The following is a 21,689-nucleotide window of genomic DNA, read 5'->3' on the forward strand; positions in this document are numbered from 1 at the left end:
ATATCGGGCATACAACAGTAATAATATAAAACAAAAACAAAAAGTTGAAAATTTCAAAGAACGGTCATTTACTTTTTAACTCAATTGGTTTGAATATTCGATTTCGAGCTCATGCCCAAGTTGTTCAATGTTCAAAGCTTGTGCTTGAGACTCACTTCAAACTCAAATTACCTAAAGAAAAAGAACTAAATTAGATTCTAACAGTTACAAGTGTATATGACAGAAATAATAATCATCCTAAGTTACGTAATCTATAATTGGCAGACACTGCCATAACTGATGTGGATCACACTACTTTTTTCTCTTTTTCTAAGGGACCAATTTGTGAGCTGATGTCATACATACATACATTAATACACCTAACATGATATAATTTTAGTTTTACAGTGAGTGAGGTATGGACAGAGAGACTTAAGTATTACATAAATTGATGGAGCATTGTTGTTGTTGATGCTTCTTAAACTTGGGATTTATCAGGCTGCCCAGAGAGTTCTTTCTCAGCAAAATGAAGCAATCTTCTGAGTCTCAAAACCATATCGGTGTGAAACGGGAGGGTGGTTCGGCGATCTAAGAATCCAGGACTAACTGTCATCCATGACAGAGCATGAAGCTCTGCTGCAATAGATGCCAAAATCAAATGGTTATCAATTTCGGAATCTCTAGATTCTGAGCTCGGAGTCCTTCCTGCCTGTTTTGCGGTTCCTCTTATTACTTTATCTTGGGTGACCTTATTACCTCCATAATAATCAATGAGACTAATGGAAAGAACCGATGGCCATTCCTCTTTTGGGTGATTTCTGTAGTCTTTCCTCATAGAAGGTACAGCCTTTGAAACCACGAAACCAGTTGAGAGAGGGATCGCAGAGCCCTTGCTATGAAGAAGATGAGCAAGCGGTGGTGATTCTGCAGTTAGACATGTTGGCAGATGAAGAGGGGTTGGAGGTAGGAACCGCATGCTGGGTGATGGGATCAACATGTATGAAGCAGAAGTTGAACCAAGAGATTTGACAGGAGTGAACCCTTCTATGTAGCTTGATTGACCCGGACCAGTACCACTATGAGTTCCTGGTACACAATGAAATGGTCTTAGTTTATACAAGTATAAACATATAATACATACAGATCTCATTTTCACTTTCCTTAAATGTAAAAGCTAAACCAAAGAAATGATTTGATGATTAGTTCCTTCGTAAAAGACAATACCAAATTGAATGCTAGTCTAATCAATAGCGTAGCAAAATATAGAAAAAGTAGTCAACAGGGTTGGCAAGATCTGACTCTAGCCTACATGATTTCATAGAGCCAGATCTCGATCCATCCCTGTAAACATCAGGACCCAATGAGATAGTACTATTCTACAGGAAAGTTGTTTGGTTATCACTAAATCTAAAAGGTGGCAATCCAGTTGTACTGCATTGACAGTGTAGGATGGAAGGCCAAATGTCCATCTCCCCTTCACCCCTTCACTCTTGCAATTTCTCCCTTCTAACATTTTTTCCCTCTTTCGAGCCTTCTTTTTATAAATAGTTTTGCCTATAAGTACCAGTGGGAGAGACTCCAGAATCCGCCCAATCTTGCATCAACCAATTCAGAGACTCCAAAATCATGTTTTCATAATTAAAAGTTCACAATTCAGCACCACATCAGCATACTTAATGCTTTAGTATTAAAGAGTTACCAATTGTACTTGACTGCAAAATGCATAACAATATGAGGGTTTGAATGATGAAAATATTTGGGAGAGACTATGGTTAACAGGACAGGTAACCCCTACCCCGCAGACTCGGGTCCCCTTTTCATTTAACCAAACAATTCAATGTAGTCATATTGTGAACAGAAAATAAGAACATTTAAAGCATCATTTATATTACGAAAAAAGAGAATCAACCAAAAGAGTGAATGATAGCTCACCAGAAGATGGTGAATCTGCTTGCAACACTAGATGTAAAGAATGGTCAACTGAAACTGAAACAAAACTGATACTCTGCACCCACTGAAGCAATCCCCTAGAGTTGTCAACTGATGTTTGTCCACTCAAAAGCTGCTTTCTTGCGGCAGGTTGTCCTAAACCACCTTTCATAAAGCTAGCCTTTGTGTGAGAACTGTACAGTGGACTAGGTGAGGAAGGCAATGTTCTCTCTTGAATCAAACTCATCTCTTGCTGATCCAATGAAGTTCCATTTGTGTTAGCAGGCATGCCATCAGGAACAGATCTGCGCAACTGAAGAGGCCATTTCTTCACCTCAGATCCACCGACTGAATAGATAGCTTTCTGCCACTCTTTAGTCAAGTGCAAAAAAAAAGGTATTAATGCCAAGTAAACAGAAAAAAACAACCGTTGAACTCTAGTATATTAGCATACTTTTGAACCAAAAAAAGGTATATTAGCATACCACGTCCTTAGAAGCTTGTAACTAATAATAGGCTAAACAGATTATAATTGCAACTGTAGAAACAACTTCATAGAAGGAAGCAGAATTATCAATTCAGAATCAACATATGCATAACATAGCCAATTCATTCAATAATATTGCAGAAGGCAGCTTGAATGTTAGAGATAGCCATAAATGCAACAAGGTCATGAGCAGCAACATTTTGGCCATGAGAGAGAAAAATAACATAAAAACTAACAGGATGAACCAAACTGACATACCGAGGTATTCAAGCTCATAGAAACTTCCTATACGTGTGATCACGAAGTCTCTGGGCTTGACAATACCAGTATCGGATGAAGTGCATGCCTGAAGTATTTGACAGCCCTGCTGCAAAACTTGTACAAACAGGCACTGTAGACCTTTTGTGTCCTGTCTACTGCTAATTCCACCAAAAGGGAATATGTTGCAGTCAAGCAATTCCCCCCTAGCATCCGTCCAGATGCATACCAGCCACCGCCAATCTTCCGTCCATCCATAGCAACAATGTAAGCTCGGAATCTTTTGATTACTAGAATCAAGACCATCAGGCTCCAACCCAACATGCTGAGAACCTGAGCCAGGATCAGTACTTCCTACAGAATTTGCAGCCTGCATGAAGCCGCCACCACTTTCGTCCAAGACTATCTTTGAAATTTCAGAGGTTGAATTACCAAAAGCTGTAGGAGAAACTCCATGCTCCAAAGAACCAGACTCTGCAAGAATAAAAAGGGGCTCAAACATGTAACGAACTTCGTCAGGATAGAAGAAATCCCCATTTCTATTTGGGTCGCAACTTAATCCTCCTGTCCGTGTTTGCCATGAATTTTCCCAAGCACCACCCCTCAAGCTGGAATCAATTTCACCCTCTCTAGGAATAGAAGACCCTGGGATTCGAGAACCAACAGAATCCTTCCATATTGTTGGAATAGATGTCATAGGAGTTAAGACCGAATGAGATCTAGATAATGATGATGAAAGAGCTAGATCATTCATGGATCCTCGCGAAATTCGTCGAGCTTTGTTGTATACAGTGAAAGCCATCTCTTTAAGAATGACGAGTTCATTAAAAGGTGGGCTTGTAACCCTAAAAATGGCATCCACTGTTACAATCTGAACAACCACTTTTGGAACACTAAACCCAGAAACTACAGGAATATTTGATACCGATGCTTCATCCGCAGCTGCTGAGCTGCTTAATGCCTTCCCTATCTGACTGTGCAGTAGTGATCTCTTATCCCTATCTGAGGGCAGAATAATTGATCCAACAGCAATAGAAGATTCAATGACCGTTTTTAGGACTGCAGTAGGTTCGGGGAAGGGGCACACCACATATATTACCTAAATACAAGAAACCAAAAGATCAGGTAATGATAAAATAGTTTGGTCACATTACGCAATACTAAAGCAAGTTTATGAGGCAGTCAAATAATGGATTGTATAAGTCACAGAAGGCCATGGACCACAAATTCTGCTCAAGAGTTTATTATTTAATTAAACAAATCATCTTAATTTAGGTATTACAAAATGAGATGGTAATGGTATATAGTATCAATTCCACAAAAGTACAACTCTCTCCGAAACTTAACTGCTATCTTAGTCACACTACAGAAGTATATAGACTTCTATACTAAAATTTATGCTGTACCCTTAAATCATAACATTCTATTCCTACAAGTTCTTTTTTCCCTCTTTTTTTAATGAGAAAAGTTATGATACTTGGGAAGAACATGTAAATCATTACAGGCAAGATATTTCTGAGATATGGTGCTTTTCAAATATGAACATCAAATACCTATTGTAAGTGTATTCTAAATCCTCCAACCTTCTAATGAAAACACAAATAAATGCCATAAAAATGCTAATAAAATTATGAAAGTGAAAAAGAAATCAATAGAAGGAAGAAGCTTGCCTAATACATGTACCATCAAGTAAAGGACAACCAAACTAAGGTCTAGCCTAGACACCATATGTTCCAAAGATAACAAGGAATACAGACAAAAAGCACATGGTTCCAGAGAGAAGGTTTCAAATTGCAGCATCTTATATTGAATAAACAGTATATATCTTTTAGGAACAAAAGTCATGCACTTTGTGAAGTAGAACTAATACTGATTTTAGATGGATCTTGACAGTCAGCAAAATATAAACTCAAAGATAATACACGAATATATCGTTTAAGGTAATTGAAGTATTGTGTCAAGACTAGTGAATTTCTCACATGCATTTTTCATAATTAATAAATTGGTGGAAGGAAGAGAGCAGAAATTTCTTTCCCCTTTGCTTGAGGTAAATATGGTCCAACCATCATCAAACAAGGAACATGTTGAGAGAGAACCACTTCCATAAAAGACGTACAAGGAACATCATACTTACCAAGCATGGGCTGCTTATTCCTTCCTTTTGGTTTGTGAACAAAAATTGGCCAATTTTCAAAGCTTTAAGAGCCTTAGAAAGAGATTTGAGATAGCATGTCATGTCCCAACCATTTGACAGAGAGAGAAAAAAATCACTTATTGATCCCAGGAGAGATGCATTGCTACTTTCTATCTTCATTGATTGGGGGCAATCAAGTAGGACAAAGCCAGAAGAAAACCATTTCCCCGAATCAATCTCCATCTGGTTTCCCAAACTCTGAGGAGAGTGAGTTCCCAGTTTGCATGTCTCATATACTGAGAAAAAATAAACAATAAGATCAAATAAGCATGCTTCTGCTTCAGAAAATACAAAATGATAACTAGAGCAGGAAACAAACTGCATTGGTAATTGACATCAATATGTTCACTAATCTTAATTGGACCCAAGTCACAGGAAACTCATAGGGTCTCTGCCCAATTTCACTATAAAACAGATTTTTGAGCAAAAACCAGCTGCACTAAGTTGTAAAAAGTTAATAACATCTAAAGACAGAGATGAGACAACAATGAAAACATCCTTGGTATCAAGTACAGAGAGATTCAAGTCCCTTAAAGATAAAAGAATCAAACACCTGGGCAAAGTCAACACGGCTCCAAAACCATTAATTTCTTCCAATAAAATTTATGAGATTATGCTTTCCAACATAATCCTTGTTGGGTTGACAAAGCCATACTGGGAAACATATAACCTTTTCTTTCTCACGAGGTATGCATCAAAAGTACAATAGCTAAATTGAATTATTGAGCAATAGCCCGCATATTCAATTGAAACAATTCAAACCCAAGAAAACAAAACAAATAATGCATCGAAGCCCCATACCGATTCCTAGTTGTTGAAAAAAATCAGCAGCAGCAGAAGTAAGGGGATCAATATCTGGGCATATCACAGAATAATTTATCTGCAAGCCAAAAGATCAGATTATAAACAGAGCAATTTCTAAAACCAGACCAACCCAATAAATAAAGAGTTTTTGTTTTAGCTGGAGCAAGCCATGTGAAGAATCTTACAGGTTTTGGTAGAGCATATGGCTCAAGAGGAGCCTTTTCCCAAAGCTGCAAAGAGTTTCCTGAAGTTTTAAGCCAATCATCCTGGTACCTACAAGTCATCATTTGCACTTATCTGTTCGAATGTCATAACTTAAATAGAGCAAACTGCAAACACTGACTAAAGTATCAACTTCATTTGAAATATGGGCCAACTTGGCTTACATGTATACCCCATACTTATCTTCACATGCAAAATTGTTCAAACTACCACTTGCAAGTCATGTCATGCTATGCACATAATTTACATTTCACAAATTATGTTATATATCTCAACAAATTCAACTGATCTACTCTAATCTTAACTGATATGTTCTCATAATAGATTTCTACTCTAATCTGGCAATTTTATATCAACATAATGGATCAAAGGTTTCCTGTCAGAAAATAAAGTTTCATGCACCACCGGATAGCAAAGTTAACTCTCATCTATGAACAATCCTGCAATGCATGAATAGTAGACTAGCAGTAGCTGCAGATAACAAGGAGTGGAAGTGCAAAATTCTCAACCACAATACCCAACGACACACCCTGCCTTTAATGCCCTATTAATATGTGCTCGGTATTGTGTTCCTTCTCAAATAGAGAGAGAGCAGAAGAAATCTCCACAAGTGTCTACCAACAGATCATGTTTATAAGCAAACTAAATCTTGGAAATCAAAAAATGAAGAACTCAGTCTAAAGACTCATTCCAGTAGCAATGCAAGGGACTGCTTTGAGTTGTTGATTAACATTTGCTAACAGAAAAAGTTATGATAATAAATAAATAATCTAGACTTAATTGGCTAACCATGATTGTCAATGATTTCTTTGTACCAGATACCATTTCAAACGTAATATACTTTCTAGGGCATAAAGAGCCTCCTTAAAATTGAATGTCATTCATATGAATAGTTCAAGCCAAATGAATTTGCATCATCTGTGTAGACTCAATTGTCTAATTATGACCGTTGAGAATTCTTTGCACCAGAATGAATTTCATTCACATGGATGGTTCATGCACCCATTCCAAGTGAATTTTATTGGCATTTATCGTCATGCCCTTGTAGAAATTATGATATATATAATATTTGTTTTTTCAAGGTATTCTTCACTTTCATATGCAGTAGGCCAAAAAAATCCCCAGCATGAAATCAGAGGCAGGTCAATAAAAAAGGGCCCTGTGCCTACTGTCCAGATAAATCAAAAAAGATTCTGCATGGATGCTGTATCGAAGAATAAAACATACTTTTCAGCCACTGCACATTAACTTAAGCCCTAGGGTTCAACAGCAAAGCACAAAGGTACTTTGCTCGGTCAAATGTCTTTTAGAAATTATTTAAGTTGGTAAATGAGGCATAGACAACATGGATGATGCCAAATTTTAAATATTTTTGTTAGGCCATTTGCAATCGACTTGAGCAAACTTGTAATTGTACATGAAATAAAAAATAGAGGACACTTACCCAACAAGTAAGGCAGGTGATGGGAGAACAAAAAGAGTTGATCTTAGCCGGCTGCTTTGTTGTTGCTCTAACTCAGAACCAGAGGTTTCTTGGTTCAATCTCCTTTGGCAGGTCTCATCAACTTTACCTCCATCTATTGCAACAGCCATTGCATCAATAAGGAAAACCCCTTCGGCGTGTCAAGTTTCTTCAGAACTCCCATAAATGTAACATAATAGTGTGTAAACATACCTTTAAGGTAAGATGATCCGCCAACAGAAGTTTGGGATGGACTCACTGCTTCTCCCACAGAGAGAGTTACGGTACTTGAAGAATCTCGGCATTCACTTATATTGGACTCTGTAGATGATCCATCAGCAGAGGCTCCAACATCACCTGATTGACCGCGACCTCTGCACCAGTCAGTGACAGACAAAGGACCATCCAAACTGCCAAATGCAGATTTTAAGGCTGATTTGATGTCAGAGTGCAGCAAACTGATTACGGAAGAAGCATGAATCTGTAAGAAAATATTCTTTGCATGAGACTCATATGATAAATAGTCAAAGTTCTCTAATCCATCACATCCATACACACATGTTTAGACAGTGAAAAGTAACAGACATTGATAACTATCAGCAATATCACATGGAGTTCACTCTTAATTATTATAGGACCCATAGATACTAGTGTAATTAGTAGTCTGGACAATGAAGAAAGCTCACATTAGCAGAAAGTGGATCTACTAACTCCACACCAGCAATATCCAGGGAATGACAAGAAGCCAAAGTCCCCCCACAACCTGCATGAACCATGGAAGGCCCACAACAAAACCCTCGCCTCCAATGCTCTTGTAATGCAAGCCAGCTGTAAGGACAGTCACCACCATCTGCATCCAAAGCCAAATCAACAAAGGAAGTAGCTTGCTGGACTAGTAATGGAATGCCATCAAGAAGTTCCTGAAGTGGTTGACTTTGCCCATAAGAGAGCATACTTTCCTCATTATACAAATTATGGGTTAAGGATGGACTAGCTTCAATACTTGAAGTAGCAAGCTTTGAAACTTTTGGAGCTCCAACAGTGCGCCATACACCTACAGGTGCATTAAGGTGTCCGTCTAGCATTACTCCATCAATATCACCAGCACCTTTGAAAGGTATAGATTCTTTCTTCACCTCATACCGGCTAGATAGGTTGTCTGCCATGGTACTAGGATCATCAGGAAGCTGGTTTAAAACAGAACTTGCTGTAGGCCTACTCAAGCTAATAGTTGCAGGGCTAGTGGGAGATAGAAGTATGTGCCTCATCCTTAACATGGAAGCTTGGAACATGGAACATTCCACTTCAGTTCCAAGCACGGTCTTCATAGATAGAAGGATACGCTCCCCACCAAATACACCTTGTGTCATTTTCCTGCCTGCCGACTTATCTGACTTGATTGAATACAAATTACCAAACTGAGATGTTCCTGACATCTCGTTTGTAGCATTGCTATCATTATGTGTGAGCAACCTCCTGCCATATCTCTCTTCCCTAGTTTCCACATGAGTGTAATATTTCTTCAGTTGGAGCATGGAGTTTGAATCATGCCCTCCAGGGTGGGCCTTCAGATTCATAGGCATACCAGTCTTCTCATCCAATCCACCAAAGCAAGGGAAAGAAGGAGGCGTTGCAGCATATTTGTAATTACTTTGGCTTGAATTAGAACTCTCCACTTTACGAGACTTTGGGAGATAAGGGTTTCTAAAAACTGATGATGAATCACTTGCAGGAGTTTCTACAGCTCCATATTCAACTGCAAACGTCATCAGTGCTTCAGCTTTCATTAAATGATCAAACTCACCAGTGGAAGAAGCTGGAGTTTGATTTGATGGACCAGATGTCACAGCACTGTTTGTGACCTCTTGACTTTTGCTCAAAAACTCCTCTGTGACAAGTGGAAGAGGTGGATTAAAGCTATCAAAGGAAGGAAGACCTACAGGCAAAAGCATCTGATCTGAAGTATCCATCACCCCAGCTGGACTACTTCCTACATCTCCGCAATCTGAAGCACCAAACATAATAGCCGATGACTCTGCAGTTCCTGGGGGCTTCACAAAAGGAAGACCATAATGAGATCAATTAAAGTTTAATTATCTTGAGGCAAAAAGGTGCCAATAAGAAGACTGAATGCCAAATGCAGGCCAACACCAGCTGTAACTTCATATACTGAGCTAAAAAAGAGGTGTTTAAGAGAAAAAATACATTCATAAAGTTTACTGAAAAAGAACTTTTCACTGTATCCAGTTGATGTGCGCAGCTTGAAGGCATGAATTAAAACAGCTCGACAAATGCATATGAATTCCAAACAATATACAGCATTTAAAAACTTTGCTTCTCTAAACAAAGAGTGAATTTTGGATGGGGGATTTTGAAATGAAGGCATTTTATTATGCAGCAGCTCAAAACCAGAAGTTATAATTGTATTGTTTGGGTAAATATTTTTTAGAATGAAAAATGGAATTTGATAAGACTACAAGAAAAGGATGATTATAAAAGAAGAAGAATGATATTAAAGACTGCAAAAAATTGAGATGCTAAAATACCATCTTGAAATTCTTCCTCTAAATCCCTCATCCAAACACACTCCAAGTGATTTAAGTCGAATGGTACAAATATCAGATAAAAAGCCTTTGTTATAGAATATATGGAAGGATAAGAAATTACCTCCCCAAATGGCAGTACATCATTTTCGAAGAAGTCCCCAAAGTCTCCAAACTCAGAGAGAAGAGATTGGATATCCATGACAATTCCCCTGTCGTCGTCATCCCAATCCCAATTAGATCCAATTTGGTCATTTCCGACACCTGTAATCACTGCCCTGTTAACTTCCATGGACCTAATATTAGACTTATACACATCTTCAGTTGGAGCATTTGTAACAGTACCTGCTTGACCATATGACTCTGTCATCCCAATTCGTGGCCGTTTGGAGCCCTACACAGGAATTACAACTATTAATTTCAGTGATTGAACAAAATTTTATGAATTTAGAGAGAATAAAACTAATGAATATGCCGTTGACTTTTAAATTCAAAGAGTCAAAATGGTTTCACATTCAAAAGCCATATACAAGTCATTGTTATTTCCTGACTAAATGCTAAAAATATGCAAGAAAAGGAGCCCATCTCAATCCCCTATACAAGTAGTGAAAAAGATACGAAGATTTCACAATTCAGGAGAAAATCTAAACCCCACTATTTGGGCTTCAAGCATGTTTGAATTAAATATAGTAACAATAAACTCAGAAGAACATTGCAGTACTTCCCATCAAAATGGGTAAACTTGCCAGTCGAAAAGCGGACTTTCTCATATTCGATACATTTATGATTCAACAAATAACAGAAGTCCAGTCCAGACAAGGCTACTCAAATATAGCACATACAACCCTAATAATTTAAAATATGGATGCACAAACATAGGCTATATATGTTTTTGCATTCCTCTCGTCTACTGAGTTTTAAAAAGTATATAATAACACAATAACATATTTGTTAGTGCATCATCAGGTGGATATTTGATGGTTGCATGGATGACACCCTTCCATCCAGAATATAGACACAAGTAGCACACAAAAATTAAGAAAAAAGTAACTAAAAAACATAGATAAAAGAGTCACCAGTTTGAGGCAATCAGTCTCCATCTGATCATTAGAAGATAAGCCAGACTGTCTACAGGACGAATCTGCATCTGCCTCCAGGTCACGAGCTCCTGTGGTCACACTATCACTGGAACTACTACTTAAGGAACTTATGCTGCTATTATTACTATTGCTGCTGCTGTTATAGCAATGCTGTGTGTGTATTCCACTGAATTCAGCCCAAGATTTTTCCAGGATATCTAAATTGCCATCACTGCAAAAACTAATAACAGGATAAGAGGGACATGAAGATTCAAGAGATAACTCTGGATGTTATCATAGTTACAATTGCTTGCAACCAAGATCAACTATGGTTCGCATATTCTTAGTCATTGTCGATTCTGATTCACCATAACACTAAAATAGTTAAGTCTGGATGTTTTGTGATTAATGCATTTTAGATAGGGGGGCCTGAAAGTCCCGTCAAAGAGACCTTAGGAAAAGAATGCAACATCTATTGCATTCATCTATTATATTGCAATGAAGAAGAAAAGAATCAGAGAATTTTCTTCTGCACAACTAAGATGACATGCATCCATAAAATAACTACATGCAGGAAAAAAAAGTTCTTCAATTGTGGTATTAAGTAAAGAATAGATGATTCATGATTGTTAGGGTAGCCCTACCTCCATATATAGTTTTCCTTCTTCACTTAAACAAGTAAAATTTACAGCATGTCCCCCCTGTATAATGTTTAGGTGAATGTGTTGAAATAGGTGCACCCTGATTGTGATATTGAGGCACAAAATAGGAAGCTGCTGGTTATTACTTCTGTTTGTTCAATTGATCTATCATGTTTTTGGCTTACCTTCATCTGTCTCAAAATAGATATTAAATTTGGCTAGAGCAAATATGAAGGAGCTTTTGTGCAACAATTATTTTCTTCATTTAGAATGGTCATTCCATGCATTTTTCGCAAGGCTTTCTTGCTTTGATTGTGAATTCATTGGTTTGCAGTTCTTATGCTTAAATCTTTAATGAATACCACAAGGAGGCAAAGCATGAAAGTTAACAAACAAATAAGATAATAAGAGGGTAAGAAGAGAAGCAAGAGAGAGAACACTAACCAATGCCTAAAAAAGGATGAACCAGCCAATGAAGGTCCTATCCAGTTTTGTAACCAGAATCTGCAAGTTCACATATAAGCTTTTGTAAGTGTCACACAAATAAATTTACAAGAGAGGAACAAGTAATATGGTTACCGTCATCACTTCATCTTTACAAAGATGAAAACACTATGAAATGTCTTAAAAGGATGCTGCTTTATATATGACAAAAAACCCAGATACCGCCTGCTTGAAAAAGTTGGCCTCGCCAGTTCTCAAGCTGGATCATTGCACACAAATCAACACTGGCAGCAATAGAATTACCACAGAATTCAAACATACCTTCTCAGAGAGGATCTAGCAAAGGATGTTTGCAAGACAGGGACAAGCACAGCCTCAGGTGGATAAATAAATGTCTTCTCATGCACTGATAAGAGATCTAGTGGTCCCTTCTGATCAACTCTTCCCATTGCATAAGCTTCAGTAGACTGGTGCTTGGGTAAATTCCTGATATAATCAGGGTTTGGATTCAGTGGCTTGTCACCTCTAGATTTCGAGCATCCAAGACTAACTTTAACATAGCAGTTTTGGCCCCTCAACTGACAGACAGAACTTTGAGAAGTACGGTGTGGTAGACCAATTTTGCCAGAGTTGCTGAAAAATAAGAAATTTAACAGCAGAAAGAAAATATCAATCCGGGCACTATCACTATAGGGGAATGAGTAAGTTCTATATAAATGAAAGAAGGTAATAGTGCCAAAAAATTACAAATGAACAAATTATAAATAAAGTCCACCTGAAATATACTTGCTTGACAAGATCGTTTGGACAACATCCTGTGAGTTTTCCACACATTCCATGTGGGGAAATAATCACTACAACCAAACATCAAAATAAATACAATCACAAAGCTAGTCGGTGCAGCAAAGATCGCATAACTTTAAAAGCAGGTTGATGTAATGAATAAACTAGTATTCTAAAAAGCAGGAAACTTAACTAACAAATCATACAAGATAGCACAGTCAGTTTTATCAGCTTGATTACACTTTTTTACCCAAAACCTGACATCTCTCTCACTCTTACACACACACACCAAAGCACAAACAAAAGCCTCTTCGAAGTCATTTTCAAAAACCAGAATTGCGAAGGGCACTGAACGAACCAGGAAGCAGGTAACTGGTATTATTAGAAGAATGCTCTAATACTTTTTCTATATCACCAGTTGAAAGTGTCCGGATGTGCCTGAAAATATAATTAAAATAGGCATCAAAGCATGTTAGAGGGAAAATCATAAAGCAACCCAAGTGCAAACTGCTAGAAAATTAAGATGCCAGGCTTCACGAACTTTGAGGATATTATAGCATGTACAAAAATAGATTCTTCTGTAGCAGCAAAGATGAACTCAATTGTAGGCTGTGCTCTCCTGCAAAATAATAATAAATATCATTCCATAAGTGAAGAATAACCAGAAGGAAAATACAACTAGCTGATAAGTCATGATGCAAAATTTTTGCAGCTTTCTTTCCAGTGATTTTATCTCAAATTTTCAATTTTTTAAATGCAGAAAGCGGAGGCAACAGAGAGGTTAAAAAGAGAACAAAAGGAGAGGAAAAGGAAAAAAAGATTTAAAAGAGTAGAAAGTTAATAACATATATAGGGAGAAAGTGATTGGTCAAGAAATAACAAGGAAAAGAAACACCCAATTGCACGGTAACATCCATTAAGTAGTTCCCCCTACTGTGATTCTGAAAATCCTCCCAGCAAGCATTTGAGAATTAAATACCCAGATATAAGCATTCCAAACAAACAAATTCGTTCAAGAATGAAAACAGAGTAGGCTTCTCCTATGCCAGTTTAATTGAGGTACATAAATTATAAAGGTAAAAAAAGATCAACATAAAATAATAGTTTAAGCCTAGTTTGTCACTGTGATTGCAGTTGAAAATTCTAGGGCAAACGACTGCAACTGAATGCAAACTCACTGCAGTCACAAAAGCATGATCTTGCTTCCACTACTGAGAGTAAAAGCAATCAGGATATTTACCATAAATTTAACCTTCTTTGACATTGCATACTGTATATTTAATTAAACAAAAACAGCTAAAACATGAGTAATGCCAACAAAGACATAACAATAAGGCGGAATACGTTAAATTGAAATTAAGCACTTCAAGTAGCATCAGATGCTTATCTCAATAATGATGATGGATGTTTCAGCATATCAAGTCTTATACATACATAACCATTATATGATTTCTTTATTTCATACGTTAATCTGAATGCAGTAACCATGGCCTTTTGAGCCACACAATATCTACTTGTAAAAATTAAATTATTAGCATCTAACAATAAATATAAAGGTACCTGATAGATTCTTCAATTTGTGGAGGATGATACCTTGAAAATACATCACCAAATCTCATGTAGGAGAGTCCCAAAAGTGCCCTGTAAAGTTTAACATAGTCATGGTCAAGAATAGTCCAGTCCATGGGCTGGAACAGGCCACGCTTAGATGACCATTAATTTTTCTTGCCCAAAGCCCAGCCTAGTCCATTGGGCCCAAAAGCCAACTTTACTATTCAAAAAATTAAAAAATATATTTTGTACTAACTAAATACTAAATAGGGTCAGACCTGGGCCTCAAAATCATGTCTAAGGCCTGATCCAATGTTGACAGGTCCACTTAAGACTTATCCAATATGACATACTGTTTATGGTCTAGGAAAGGGATGAAAACAAACCTTTCTATGCGATTCCTTAAAGCCTGAGAAAGGGCAGCAGCAACCTCTTCTGAGTCACCAGGTGCCAACCAGAGTCCAGAAGCAACAACTTCAACAAAATAAATAGATGAGTAAAATAGTGCATTCACACCGTGAAGTATGTGTCTATATGTGTGTCTCATGCAGATGACAAAAGGAAACTGAGTACTGAAAGAAGGGTGCCACTCTAATCTACAAAATCCCTAATACGCAAGTACTAAATACACCAGCAAGCATGTAGACACACATATAACTAAAGAAAAGAACAAAGTCAATGATAGAAACTCAGGGCTACGTGATACCTCTTAACCTGGACACTGCAGATTGAGCAGAGTCCACAACAGATGCATGACGTCCAGGGATGAAAAGCCACAGCTTAATCTTCTCATCTATAGTGCATCATAAAACTCCATTAGATATAGGAAATTAATGCATTTTATCTCTTTCTTTCAAAGTTAAAACTACAGCAGAGTTCATTGTCACAGACCAAAGATTGGAACCTAACCTGGATTATGCAGACCTTGAGATGGATCCCAGGGTCCAACAAAGGAATTGGTCCATGCACTAAGAAATCCCTCCTTCTGTAGCTGCAGATGGGACGAGATAACTAACAATGTAGCAGCATCTTTCTGCTCTACTTTTATCCTGTACAGCCTCAAAAACAAATTATAAATTTCTGATTGTTTACACATTAACTCTTGAATATTTACTTCTTAAAAGCTCCAATAAGAGTGTAGAAAGATGAGAAGAAACCGAAGCCCTGGTTACTAACCTTTTGTCTGGGAGGGAGCTTAAATCAGATTCAACAGGGTGAAACTGGAACCATGATACTTGACTGAGACCTCCCTGTAGAAATGGCCCATGTTCCATGTTAAAGAAAGTATTTAACCTTATAGGTATTAAAATTCAAAATCATTTGTAACTACAAAATTCACAGCAACCTGATAAAAATGCTATAAAAGTCAGGCACATGTGCATGATGATCAATCCAAGTTAAATGAAGTATGAAATTCAATTACTAGTAAACCTAAAGGTTGCAAATCCTTTAAAGCAACTAAAAATTTCCTTCATTACCTTCAAAATTTCGCAAATCGCTTTCAGTGCAAATAATAAATCAAATAAAGTAAAAACAAAACTGAAAGATAAAATGCCTAACTGCTAATCCGCAAATAAGTCAGACACCATGTAATAAGTAAGCAGTATGAGGTTAGTTAGTCAAGATTCAAACTAGTTCCACCAGGAATTGTTCTCTAGTTAGCAAATGAATTATTAAAGTAAACAGCACTAAAATTCACAGCAACCTGATAAAAATGCTTAAAAAGTCAGGCACATGTTCATGATGATCAATCCAAGTTAAATGAATTATGTAATTCAATTTTTAGTGAACCAGAAGGATTGCAAATCCTTTAAAACAGCTTAAAAATTTATTTATTACCTTCAAATTTTCGCAAAGTGCGTTCAAATAAAGTAAAAATAAAACTGAGAGATCAAATGCCTAACTGTTAATCCACAAATAAGTCAGCTACCATGTAATACGTGAGCAGTACAAGGTTAGTTAATCGAGATTCAAACTAATTCAATCAGGAATTATTCTCTAGTTCGCAAAATGAATTATTTAAATTAAAAAGCACTAGCAAAACCCTAATTCGATCATAACGAACAAAAAAAACATAGAAAATTAGAAGAGAAACGAAGAAGCGACATACGATTCTAAAAACATTCGTCCACATGACTTGATAATAACTGCGAAGAAGCTCTCTCTCTTTATCGCTGTTCGTCGTCTTCTTCTTCAGTTTGACCAAAATTGAAATTGATTTTCCCCCGAATTACCTGCCATCTTTTTTTTTCTTTTTTTTTTTTTGCAGATTAAAGAGCCAAGGGAATAAAGCTTTCTAGGGTTCCGCTATTTGTGTCAAGTTTCAACCGAAACTGTTTTGAAGCCCCTCAGTACCCAAAAATACTTCACTTTGTATTCATTTATTTCGCAACACAAAACAATATCAGAAATTTTCTGGTTAGTATATATAACAATAACCAGAAATATGTAGATCCGGGACGAGGATGGAACAAAAACAATGTTCTGAAAACGAAAATAGTAATAATAATAATTAAATATGGTTTATTTTAGGTTAAAATATGCTGTTAGTCCCTATACTTTGATAGATTTGAGATTTAGTCCATGTAATTAAAAAATAAAAATTAAGTCTTTTATTAAAAAAAAAGCTTAATTCAAGAATTGGTACCTAAATTATATCATTTTTCTCATCTTGATACCTAACCTGTTTTTTTTATCAAAGTGGTACATAAATTACTTTTTTCCCCAAATTGATACTTCAATTGGTCCAAACATTAATCAAATCGTTAAATCTATTTTAAAAAGATCTTGACCACAATTTAGTATCTAAATTATATTTTTTTCTCAATTTGATACTTAATTTTTTTGTCCAATAATAAACCACGACATTATATAAACTTAAAATTTATTTTTTAATTCTTTTATTTTCCTTTTTTATCTTTTATATTATTTTTCTCTCTTTATTTTTTGTATTTTTTTCATTCTTCTACTTTTATAATGTTTGGCAACTTGAAATTTGTCATCCCGAGGTCGAAACGTTAAGAATTAATTATGTTTTTGAACCTCGTTACTTGCTTGCTCTACCTAATGGGATCAAAATTTTTATTTCATCAATCAAAATCGGTATTTTTAGAATTAGACCAGCTCGGCTGAGAACCGTTCAGGATATTAGTTCAAATATAGGGGTTGAACTGATTGACTTGTGAACTAATATAAACCAATTGAACCAAGCTAAAAAAAACTAGTTGAACCGATTTTCTCAAAATTTTAAATATTTTTATTAATATTTTTATAATTTTTTAATAATTTATTTAATTGAACTATATGAACTAATCAAATCGAGAACTAGTGACCTGACTGATTCGATCGGTCTAGTTCTAAAGAAAGAAAAAGAAAATGAATGTATATAAGAGAAAAAACACTTTTTTTGTTTTTTTTTTCCATGTGTCACATTTTAATTGATTATTGTTTTTAAATAGATTTAACTACTGGATAGAGGTACTAACTTGGAAAAAAAAAAGTTTCGGTATCACTTATGACCAAAATAATCTTTACGTACCAAAATGGGAGAAAATGTGTAGTTTAAGTACCAAATTGTAAGTTAAGCATTTATTTAAAGTAGATTTAACAGTTCTACCAAGGGAGATACTAACTTGGGGAAAAAATTAGTTTCAGGTATCTCTTGTAATCAAATAATAAAAAAAAGGTATAATTTAAGTAATAATTTATAAATTAAACATAAAAAAAAAACTTAGTTGATGCTGAGTTTACATGTGAAACTAACTCCCTTAAAATCTTAATTTAAGTATAAATAGGTATCTCCCTAATAAATTAGCTTTAACTAAAGTCTATTATCACATGTAAAAGTAATATCAATATGATTAATTAAATTATTAAAATATCTTAATAATAATATTTATAGAACATTTGATGAAAATTTGGTATTACAAATAGAGTTGGTAGAAAATCTTCCGATTTGATAAGGGGTTTTTTTTTCTTTGAAATGGTTAATATGTGTGGATGTATCTGAATTTGATTAGTTGTACCTACTTGATGTTAATTTGGTACTTTTTTTCAGGTATTTAACACAATTAAAATTCGTCAATGTGACACTAACGATCAATAGTATAGTGATATGCGGCAGCCTCGTATTTTGAGATGTGGCAAAAATATAAAAAATTAATTTATATATATTTGATTTACTTATTTTCATATAAATGTAGTTTCACGATTCCTAATATTTGATTTTTTATATGATGTATAGAATTACCCATAACCCCTCTCTAACCCTTAAATAATAAGATAATGCACTTCAACGCACTCAAACCCATAATAAGATAATGCGCGTCAATGCACTCAAACCCATGTTCTCTTATACTGGCAACAATGTTGATGTCAACTAAGCCCTAAATATGAGTTTGTCAAATGTCACCATACTATTAGTCATCGATGGCATGTGAGTGTATTTTAAGTTAGTCAAGTACTTAAAAAAGATAAAAAGTTTAGATTCTACTTAGATAAAAAAAGAAAAAAAATATAAATAAATACAAATTATCAAATTCAAATATTTCGTATATATTAACCCTTATTGAAATTAAGTTTTTGGGTGGGCAATTTACCAATAAAAGCCCTTTTTTTCAAAAATTACCGAAATTGGCCCATTATTTAATTATTTACCGGAATGGTCCTTTTTCTGCGAAACCGCGTCACGCTGACGTGGACGCGATTTCCTGCCGCGTACCCTGACATCGCGCTGACATGGACGCAATTTCGCAGTTTTTCCCACGTTAGGTTTTTTTGGCTTTTAGGGTTTAGGGTTCAGGCTTTAAAGGTTTTTAGGTCCTGGAAGAAATAATTTCGAGTTAACGTTTCTGATAAAATAGTATAAAATCACTTCTAGTGGATGCTATTTGTGAAGAATTTGTGAAATCGCGCCCTCGTGGACGCGCTTTTGCTACAGTAGGTCACGGAAGAATTTGTGAGCAAATAGTATAAAATCGGTTCTAGCAGGATGCTATTTGAGAAGAATTTGTGAAATCGCGGCCTCATCAGCGTGCTTTTGCTACAGTAGGTCATGTAAAAAATATTTTTTTTTTGACGTTTCTGAGCAAATAATATAAAATCGCTTCTAGCAAGATGCTATTTGAGAAGAATTTGTGAAATCGCGCCCTCGTAGACGCGTTTTTGCTATAGTAGCATGTTTGGGCTGAGGCTATAAATTAGGCAGAAAATGTTCTCAGAATGCATAAGTCACAGCAGAAACAATTTAGAGAAGCTAAGAAGGTTAGAGTTTCAAATATGAGTGAACGTATTAGTGTTGTTATTTACTACGATGGTGAGGTTTGCCACACCGAGAATGGCGTTGATTTTTTGTCAAAGAATACGGTGTGACTGGTTTTTAACCAGAACATAGATTTGACAGAACTTCGTAAAAGGATTAGGCGTAAAATTTTTGGAATGACGCCAATGAAAGTTCTATCTATCACGTATCGATTTTGTTCTTCTATTGATCCAGTGACATATGACTCGTTCGACATAAAAGGTGCTCGTAGCTTGGAGGCAATGGTGCATACTCATCTTGCTAGTGGAGCACATTATATTGAGTTATATGTACAATTTACGTCGCCAACTGATGTACCAGCGACCGATGTTCGAGATGTATACACCATCCCTGGCTGATACTCGGTCAGCTGGTTACAAAATACGGAACAGCTCATGTTCGGTAGCGATGTCGAATGCACATCCCCTGCAAGACACTCTGTCGGTGGATGGGACATGTACGTCGGTGGCTCGATGTTTGATGCTGAAAATACGTACTGGGGAGCGGCATCAAGTTCTAACGGGTGGCAATCTACATCCAATTGAGGACGTTATCAAATGCCCAGAAGAAAGGATGATGTACTCCCTACGACGTCAACCGGTGAGGGGACCCCGTATACTGCAGATGATTGTGGGTTAGAAGATGACTCCTATGTGGATCCACCTCGAGAGCCCGAGCCAGATAGTGCAGAAGTTGGCTTATTTTCTGAACCGGAGCCTATTCCAACAGAAGTTGAAGATGCTGACAGGAGTTCAGATGAGGAAGAAAATCCACAATTCAGAGCATACTCACCTCCAGCCCACATGCATAATGTCGATCTATCTGCAGATGATGCGTTAGAGTTTCCCAATCTACCACACCGGTTGTATGATCGTACAAGTTCGGGGGTAGATTTCGGTGAACTTGAAGTTGGTAATCAGTTTACCAACAAGGATAGTTTTATTGGTGTTTTGAAAAAACATAGCATAAAAAACGGCGTTAACTACCACGTCGTTAAATCAAAATTTGATAAGTTTGAGGTGATGTTGCGGTGCAAGATGGCACATGTTCATGGAAAATCTACGCCTCGTTAAGGAAAATGACAGGGTTGTGAGAGATAAAAAAGTACAAATGTCTACATACATGTGCTGCAGGTACAGTATTGACTGTATCTGAATAATACTTTTATTATGCAATGTTGTATTATTTAATGTACTCGCTTTGCAGGTGTTTCACAAGATCATCCCAAAATGGATTCAGCTATGTTAGCTAACTTGATACCGCCCACGATAAAAGTAGATCCTAGGACGTCAGTGCCGGTGTTAATTGCCAATATCCATAGCCAAATGGGGTACACGTCCTCTTACCGTAAGGCTTGGATAGCTAAGCAAAAGGCGTTGGAGAAGATGCATAGTGGATGGGACGCCTCATATAATGAAATATGGCAGTGGTGTCAGGTGCTAGAGAGATACGTCCCCGGTGCCATCACAGACCTTGAAACAGAACATGCGTACTACAACGGCCGATTGCTACGTGGATGCCAAGTGTTCAAACGCCTGTTTTAGACCTTTAAGCAATGCCGAGATGCATTTCCATATTGTAAGCCATTGGTATAAATTGACGGTACCTTCATGTTCAGTAGGTATACTAATCGGCACAAGATCGTGGTGGGAGAATTCTTCCAATTGCATTTGCAATAACACCGGGGGAGTCGTCTGATGATTGGGATTTCTTTTTCTCTAGGTAAGGAGGCATGTGTGCCCCCAACCTGATATTAGTGTTATTTCAGATCAGGGCGCCAGTATACTAGCTGCATTTGATCGAGAGAAAAGCTTATGGCAGTGCACACACCATAGATATTGCCTAAGACACGTTGCTTCGAACTACTACAGGCAATATCCATCTGAGAGCGAATGACGACAAGTGACCGACATGGGTATTTGTCTATATCTGTGTTATTTCGTTTGTCAATTTGAATTAGTTTTATTGGTAGAAGTGGTATAAATTATTCGTTATGATATTATATTGGCAGGGT

At 36.6% G+C, this 21,689-nt stretch overlaps 1 protein-coding gene across 4 annotated transcripts; it reads right to left on the reverse strand.

Moving 5' to 3' along the window:
- Positions 1-67: 67 nt before the first annotated feature.
- On the reverse strand, positions 68-16,862 carry LOC107909117 (mediator of RNA polymerase II transcription subunit 13). 4 transcript variants are annotated; one of them, XM_041098947.1, is made up of 23 exons: positions 16,487-16,862; positions 15,553-15,626; positions 15,286-15,425; positions 15,083-15,169; positions 14,763-14,850; positions 14,386-14,466; positions 13,367-13,444; positions 13,184-13,263; positions 12,818-12,896; positions 12,364-12,675; positions 12,043-12,102; positions 10,955-11,189; positions 10,224-10,272; positions 10,003-10,142; positions 8,022-9,386; positions 7,549-7,816; positions 7,318-7,450; positions 5,837-5,924; positions 5,649-5,727; positions 4,788-5,083; positions 2,654-3,752; positions 1,912-2,280; positions 68-1,065 (listed from the first exon to the last, which is right to left on the reverse strand). In XM_041098947.1, the coding sequence occupies exons 1-23, from the start codon at positions 16,508-16,510 to the stop codon at positions 458-460; spliced, it is 5,832 nt and encodes a 1,943-aa protein (XP_040954881.1). In that variant the 5' UTR covers positions 16,511-16,862; the 3' UTR covers positions 68-457. The 4 variants fall into 4 exon arrangements, with proteins under 4 accessions (XP_040954881.1, XP_016692023.2, XP_016692021.2 ...); XM_016836534.2 differs by having other exon boundaries at positions 10,955-11,198; positions 16,487-16,856; XM_016836532.2 differs by having other exon boundaries at positions 10,003-10,272; positions 10,955-11,198.
- Between the last annotated feature and the right edge of the window lie 4,827 nt (positions 16,863-21,689).

Source organism: Gossypium hirsutum, chromosome D08 (assembly GCF_007990345.1).
Source record: "Gossypium hirsutum isolate 1008001.06 chromosome D08, Gossypium_hirsutum_v2.1, whole genome shotgun sequence".
Classification (NCBI taxonomy): domain Eukaryota; kingdom Viridiplantae; phylum Streptophyta; class Magnoliopsida; order Malvales; family Malvaceae; genus Gossypium; species Gossypium hirsutum.

Coding starts and splice junctions, on each gene's coding strand:
- LOC107909117 (XM_016836532.2), bottom strand. CDS start 16,510: ATGTGGACGAATGTTTTTAGAATC. Junction 9,387..10,002: donor ATGTACTGCCATTTGGGGAG/GTAATTTCTTAT, acceptor CCTTTTGTGAAG/CCCCCAGGAACTGCAGAGTC. Junction 5,728..5,836: donor CATATGCTCTACCAAAACCT/GTAAGATTCTTC, acceptor TTTGGCTTGCAG/ATAAATTATTCTGTGATATG.